General features: G+C 38.6%; 2 protein-coding genes across 2 annotated transcripts; both read left to right on the forward strand.

The window, feature by feature from the left end:
* Nucleotides 1–19: 19 nt before the first annotated feature.
* NECHADRAFT_73269 (uncharacterized protein) lies at nucleotides 20–1,112 on the forward strand. Its single transcript, XM_003039282.1, has one exon. The coding sequence runs from the start codon at nucleotides 22–24 to the stop codon at nucleotides 1,048–1,050; it is 1,029 nt and encodes a 342-aa protein (XP_003039328.1). The 5' UTR covers nucleotides 20–21; the 3' UTR covers nucleotides 1,051–1,112.
* Nucleotides 1,113–1,651: 539 nt separating this feature from the next.
* On the forward strand, nucleotides 1,652–4,313 carry NECHADRAFT_98408 (uncharacterized protein; the record flags this gene model as incomplete). Its single annotated transcript, XM_003039283.1, has 10 exons — nucleotides 1,652–1,740; nucleotides 1,790–1,877; nucleotides 1,915–1,970; nucleotides 2,024–2,145; nucleotides 2,243–2,398; nucleotides 2,447–2,991; nucleotides 3,040–3,313; nucleotides 3,366–3,541; nucleotides 3,590–3,773; nucleotides 3,829–4,313. 10 exons carry the CDS (start codon nucleotides 1,652–1,654, stop codon nucleotides 4,311–4,313), a joined length of 2,175 nt encoding a protein of 724 aa, XP_003039329.1.
* Between the last annotated feature and the right edge of the window lie 3,573 nt (nucleotides 4,314–7,886).

The raw sequence follows: 7,886 nt of genomic DNA on the forward strand, positions 1-7,886 counted from the left end.
ACACACAGTCAAAGCGTCACAATGGGCTCGCAAATCCTAGCATCTCCTCAACCCCACGTTCCCTCCCCGGGTGTGTGGTGTCCGGCCGTCACCTTTTTCGACCATGCCGCCGACAAGCCAGACCATGCCGCTCAGGCAAAGTACTTTGCCCACCTGGCTGATTCGGGCCTGAATGGCCTCATCGTCATGGGCTCCAACGCCGAGGCCTTCCTCCTTACCCGCGAGGAGAGGTACGACCTCATCGCCCTGGCCCGCAAGACCATCGGCCCCGACTTTCCCCTCATGGCAGGTGTCGGTGCCCATTCCACAAAGCAGACCCTTCAGCTGGCTGAGGACGCTGCCAAGGCTGGGGCCAACTATCTCCTTGTCCTGCCCCCTGCCTACTTTGGCAAGGCCACCACAATGTCTGTGGTGAAGCGCTTCTTCGCAGAGCTTGCTCTCAAGTCTCCCCTACCCGTCATCATCTACAACTTCCCCGGTGTATGCAATGGCGTCGACATCGACTCCGAGTCGATTGTCCAGATGTTCAACCAGAGCAAGGCGACGCACCCCAGCGGCAAGTCCAACATTGTCGGTGTCAAGCTCACCTGCGGTTCGGTGGGCAAGATCACGCGTCTCGCGGCGGTTCTGTCGCCCGATGAGTTTTCCACCTATGGCGGTCAGTCCGACTTTTTGATCGGTGGTCTGGCAGCCGGCAGCGTGGGCACCGTGGCAGCCTTTGCCAACGTGTTCCCTACGCTGACGTCCAAGATCTACGCCCTTTACAAGGAGGGCAAGTTCGACGAGGCCATGAAGCTACAGCGCATCGCGGCCCTGGCCGAGAGCCCCTGCAAGAGCGGTGTGGCATCAACAAAGTACGCTGTGGCCACCTACTCAGCCCAGCTGGCAGGCATTGAGGGCGCCGTGGAGAAGCTCGCGCCGCGACACCCTTACGAGCCTGTAGGCGATGCCGTGAAGCAGAGCGTCGCGACGTTGATGAAGGAGGCGGGCGAGGTTGAGAAGGATCTGCAAAAGACATGGACGGACCGTGTTAGGGGACGGTTGAACTGAGTTTGTGTTTAGAGTAGTCTGCATATTAAACTGGCGCTGAAGGCAGAGCCATTGTTGATCTGATGACAGAAGAGTTGCAACTGAGTGCCGAATGAATCGTGTAGAAAAGACTTGGCAGAGGTAAAGACATCCAGGGCGTGGCACGACTGCATGAGACGAGTTCCACGTGTCGAGATCAAGATGATGTGGATGGAAAAGGAGACCGTCAGCCATGCCAGCCCCTGTCGTCAACGTCCAGCATCTCAACAGTCACCATGAGATAGCCAGCCGTTCCTCTTCCACATTCTAGCGCCACAATGGAAAGCTGGGGTCCTTTCCAGGCGTGTCCACACCACTATCAACACCTACTGAAGCGAAGTGATAACACCATCCCTGTCTAGTCCCGACGAGCCCGAACCCCGATAAGGGCCGGCGACATTGTCCTTCTACCCCGCATATCGCGTTGGAGCTAGTGCAAGCCTGCAACCAAATTTCCAACCATCTCGTGACTTTTTGCCTCCCAACTCGACAGCAAGACGAGGCCCATAACACCCCCCATCCAGCCCTTCCACCAACCTCTAGACCGTTTTATCCATTCAACCACAGGTCAGACTGTAGTATCATGCCGCCGAGCTCTTCCTCAAACGCAAGGAGAACAGCGGATTCTGCAAACTCGCGAGGAGGCCGCGTGTCCAAAAGATCCGATAACGCGTTCGTCAAGCCCACCCCCATCTCTCCCCAATTTACAGAAAAAAAAAAGAACCACCCTTGTCCCCCTCATATGCAACATGACGCTGACCAAGAGAACCACGCCCCAGTTGTTCACGGTGTCGCAAGCAAAAGATCAAGTGTTCTGGTTCGCATCCTTGCGATGCCTGCAAGAAGCGCAAGTTATCGTGCGAGTTTGACCAGCGCGATCAAAAGATCTTGGTCACAAGAGGGTAAATTAGACATTGTTCTTTTGTTCTGGAATGACGTGTTAATCGACTTTTAGCTTCATTCTTGATCTGCAGCAGCAGGCTGCCCATAGTCAACGTCGCGCTGGTGCTGCAGAGTATGTTACACCAGGGTCGCTGGACACAAACATAGACGTTGGTGGTAGAGGTCCTGAAGAAGGTTTGTTTCTATATACCTCACTGGTTACTGTCATTAGTGGCTCATATCGAAATAGGCGACACTGTCACCGTCAATGTCAACAATCCTCCCTCTCCAGGCGGGAATGCCTCAACTGTCCCGACAGACGATGCATTGTCGGGCAACAGGAGTAGCTCAAATAGCAGAAATGGGCTGGACCCAGTGGCTTCTGCTCTCACAAATCCACTCTCAACCGGACAGTCCAAGTTTATGACCTCGGCCGAGGGAAGAGAATGTGAGTCTTCCGCATCTGACTTTGCACCCTGTCTAACATCCATCCCAGTTTACCTTGGCACCTCCTCAAACTGGTCCTTCAGTCGCCGTGTACTCAGCCTCACCCACGAGTATATCCACCAGAGCCCCATCGCTGCAGACAACCTGCTCTTTGATGGCTCAGCCTACGATCTTGGATGGGATGGTTCCCGCATCAGCCCACCTCCAGAACCTCCTCTCATGCCGAGTCTTGACCACGCTGTTTACCTCATCAACACGGTCAAATTTCACTGCAGCCAAATATTTCACTTATTCGATGATGAATCGTTTAACCAGTATCTCCACGAATTCTATGCCGACCCGACCAGTCACATCGCCGTCGCAGATCTTCGCTACATTCACCTTCTAGTTATTCTCGCCTTCGGTAAGGCATTTGCCGAAACCAACAACTACCAATCGAAACGACCGCCCGGAGCTGATTACTTTGTCACTGCACTTCGTCTTCTACCCAGCATTCACATTCTTGTCCAAGAACCAATTTTATCGACCGAACTTCTCTGCTGTATCGCCTTGTACTTCCAGTGCCTCGACTACCGGCACTCATCACATTGCTACGTGGGTTTACTGCTCAATAACGGTTGAAATCCAGCTAATATCTTGCAGATTGGACAAGCCATGAGAATTGCCCTCTCACAGGGTATGCACACGGATATGCCCCTGGAACATCTAGGGGAAAAGATCGTCGAGCGAAGCCGCAAGTTATGGTGGACAGTCTATGTCCTTGACCGTGAAATGACATCGTTGATGGGCCTGCCTCAAACCATCCATGACGACGATGTGCATCCTCAGCTCCCGCACTTTTCTGGTTCGACACATAGAGTGGCAGCTCTTCATATGCAAATTCGGTTATGTCGGACTATTGCCTCGATAAACAGAGGTAAGAACGGCGCATAATGGGATTATCATTTTACTAACGTCTTGACTATCAGGTGTCTATGGAGCTAATGGGCGTCTGAACAAAAAGTTTTTGCTTAGTACCAAGAAAGTTCTGGAGAACATCGCTGGGCTAGCCGACGAACTTCAGCAGCAGTTTCCCCTAGGCGTGGATAGAGCCATCAACGGAGTCTCTCGGACATCAGGATATCTTCATCTTCTTTACCATCAGGTGAGTGAATAGCCAATAGACTGCAGGAAAGCTTACTGACTTGTATAGTGCATCGTCCTTGCAACACGGCCGCTGCTTCTGTGTTTCCTCAAGATCCGATTCGAGACTCCGGGGTCCATCACGGAAGCGCTCAACTCCTCTCAAACTGTCTGGAACCTGATCAAGATGTGTGTCGACTCATCCTACCAAATGATCAACATTCTTGGCTGTTTGCAAAGTCAAGGTCTGCTTGGTAAACTCACTGAGATTAATCTCACTAGAAAGCATTATACTAACTCTATAATTAGAAGCCTTTCTCCCTTTTGATCTTGAATCTTTGTTCATCTCGAGTTTAAATCTCCTCGTTGCTCCGGCTCTTGACCCTCGATTTCTCGAGCACGACACTTCATTCCGCCACAAGTCATATTCCATCTTTAATGAGATGATTGGCAAGGGAAACCTCATTGCAGTATTTCGACGATCCGAAATTCAGCAACTCGACGACATGCTCAGTCGCCTGCCCCGAGATGACACCGAACAAACCCCCATCCCAGCCAACGTTGATGGCCAAATCATAGGCGGCTCGATGACTGATGTGCCGGAGGGCGCAACCCCAGCTATGGATTCTCTTAATGGAGACAACGAGGGCATGGCGTCCATGATCCCAGGCATAGACGATTTCGGAATGGATGCATGGTTTACGACTGCGCAGATGATTGATATGGCAAATTCGATTGCGAACAGTGATACTGAGTGGGTTTCGCATACCATGATGGAACATGACATCTGGTAGGGAGAACTTCAGAGACTGGAGAGCTAGTACAAGGAGAGGGCAATGACCTGAGCTTTTGGACGAGCGGCGTGGTATATGAGAACCACAAGCCACTGGCCGCTTTTGAATATCACAGACGAAAAGCACTTGCGTTTATTTTTACTTGGATGACAAGCATGCAGATGGAGCGTGGGTTAGGGATTTTCCTGGTATCAACGCCAGTTGTTTAGGTATGGAGTCCTGGAGGGCATTTGGGGGTTTCTATGACAATGCTCGGGTGCTTTTGTGAAACGTGATAACTGTTATATTTGGCGACTGATACATTGCAAATTCTACCGTAGTCCCTATGAGAGATACTCATTCCCCCCTTTCAATGGGTTATTATGCTGAGGGGCAACTGGTTGATGAGGTTGATAATAGAGCCGCTTACCAGTGTGGATATATACTAGGTTACCCGTGCCCTTATCGCTTAGGCTACCTATGCTCTACTTTTACTCTACTTTTAGGGGCTTAACTAACCTATGCTCTATTAAATTCTTAGGCTATTATTAGTCTAAAAAAATAGAGTATAGGTTAGCTTAATTACTTTAGACTTTATACCTATAGCTCGCTTTTTCTTTTCTTTAACCTTTAATTATAAAAGGCTTTTTCCCCTATAATTAATATATAAACTTATTTTACCTATTTTTATAATTATATTATAATTTATATATTAATTATCTTTTAATTTTTTTTTATTTATTAATAATTTATATATTAATTTTAACTTATTTATATATAAATCTCTATTATATCTTATCTTAAGATTAAGATTTTTTCTTAATACCCCCCTTATAAAGAGTATTTTATTAGTATTAATAATATATATTAGCTTAATAATATTTTATTTAATTATAATATAAGTTTAATTTATAAATAATTTATATATAAATATTAATTTATTTTTATAGAAAATTAATAAGGTTATTATCCCCTAGGGTAAAATATTTTATTATATACCTAAGCTAGGTAATAATAAAGGTCTTTATAAGAGTATAAATTTATTCTTATTTATATATAAATTATTTATTAATTTACCTTTAGAATTATATTATACTCCCTTAGAACTTAAAGTCTTATATTAAAAGGGCTTATAAGTTTATAATTACTCTTATTTATAAGGGTAATAATAATATTTTTAAGCTTATTATAATTAAATATAAGTTTATATATAATTTATATATATATTATTAATACCTTTTTAGAATTTTATAATAATTATTTTATTACTTTAAAGGGTAAGGCTATTAATAATACTCTTATCCTTATTACTCTTAATAAGTTTATTTATATAAACATTTTTTTATTTATATATAAATTATATATTAATTTACTTTTAGCTTTCTAACTCTAAGGAGCTAGAGGATATTATTTATACCGCGGAATAACTTAGTATTTTTATATATTCTTATAGTAATATTACCTAGAAAAAGGGAGATATAAGTATAATTTATATATTATTTATATATAAATTAACCTTCTCTTAGCCTTAAGGTAAATAAATAAAATAAGAGTATAGCCTTAGGTATAAGGTTAAGGAGCTTTATAGCTCTTATAAGAATATTAACTTTAATAATAAGTATTTTTACCTTAATTTATTTATTTATTATTAATATATAAATAAAATATCCTCTCTTTAAACCTATTTATTAATATAAGATTTAATTTTAATATATTAATTATTATATTTAATATTTTATTACTTAAGAGGATAATAATAATAATAATAAGGAGGCTAAAAAGGATAAATAAGATAAATAAGATAAATAGGCTAAGAAGGAATAATTTATATATAATTTATATATAATTTATATATAATTTATATATAAATTATATAATATATTAGGTTCTTAGATATAGTTTTTTTTTACTAAGATATTAAGAGATTTTTTAATTTTTAATAATAATTTATATATTAATAATAAATAAATATTATTTATATATTAATTCCTATTATCTTATTTACCGTAATTATAGCTTTAACTCTATATACCTAATATTAGCCTCTTTATACCTAATCTTAGCCTCCTTAAGTTATAATTCTAATTATAGCTATTCTATACTTAGTCCTAAGGCAGGCTATAATAATCTTAGAAGGTTATTTCCCCTAGGAAAAGGTTAATAAATTATTTATATATAAACTACTTATTATACCTTAGAACTCTAAATAATATAATAAATATTACTTATATAAGATTAAGAGGTAAAAAAAATAATATTATTAAGGAAAGTTAAAGAGGGGTTTATAGTGTTTATAGGTAGCTAGGCTATTATAATTAAGATAAAAGTCCCCTTTATAATTCTTATAATAAGCCTTAAGACCTTAGATTATTAATATATTATTTATATATAAATAAGATTTATTTATTTTATTATTAATTATTATATTAAAAGCGGCCTTATATTAAATTATTAATATAGCCTAGGCTTATATTATAATATATTATTATATTTCGCCTTATTACTTAATTAATATTAAAGTATTAATTACTAATATAATAAATATATTTATATATAGTCTATAAATAAAAAGATTACCTTAATTTAGAAAATATATAAAAACCCTTAAAATACCTTACTAATATATAATACCTTCTAAAGAACTTTTATTAATACCGCTAGAGCTAAGTAAAGGGTTAAAATTAAAATTACCTAGGCTAAGAGAAGCTTAATTAAACCCTTTAGGGTTTAAAGACTATAACTCCTCCTAGATAGATTCTTCGCGATAATTTAGCTTTTTTACTAAATAATCCTTACCCTTAAGACCTTAGATCCCCCGCTAGAACTTAATAGCCTAATACTCTTTAACTAAGTTCTTAGTTTTCTATAACTATAATAAATAACCTATAATTAATATTATTTTTACCTATAATTCTATTAATTCCTTATAAAATTATAATAAATTAATATTAGCTTTTTCTTTATCCTCCTTTAGTTTCTTTTTTTTATAAAATTAAGCGATATATTATCCCGCGTATTAATAAAAGTCATAGGAATAATTACTTAAAAGAAGGGACCTAAGACTTATAAAAATTCGCGACTTATATCTTATTATAAGAATAGCCCTATTATATATATTTATTATACTATAAGGAACCTTTTACTATTAAATATTCCTTTTAGTACTTAAAATAATATAAATATAATATATCTATAAATTTATAAGATAATTTAATACTTATAGCTAGAAATTAATATTCTTTAGTTTTATAATTTAAATATTTAGAAATATAACTAGATATTTTATTAATATAATATCCTAAAATAATTATAGGTTTAAATTATACCTATAGGCAAGGGAATAAAAAATAATTACTTAAATAGCCTTATAGATAAGGCCTTAAAAGGGGAGATATTATATTATAACCTAATATATACCTAACCTCTATAATATATATAACCGCCTTATACCTAAGTATTAATCTTAATTAAAGAAGGATTATTATTAAAGTTAAATTACTATAATCTTAGGATTACTATAATCTAAGGATTACAGCGATCCTAAGATAATTATAATCTCTTCCTAGCTAGCCTAATATATAATATATACCTATA

The sequence above is a fragment of the Fusarium vanettenii genome, assembly GCF_000151355.1.
Source record: "Fusarium vanettenii 77-13-4 unplaced genomic scaffold NECHAsca_125_unmapped, whole genome shotgun sequence".
NCBI classification, from domain to species: Eukaryota; Fungi; Ascomycota; class Sordariomycetes; order Hypocreales; family Nectriaceae; genus Fusarium; species Fusarium vanettenii.

Coding starts and splice junctions, on each gene's coding strand:
- NECHADRAFT_73269 (XM_003039282.1), top strand. CDS start 22: ATGGGCTCGCAAATCCTAGCATCTCCTCAACCCCACGTTCCCTCCCCG.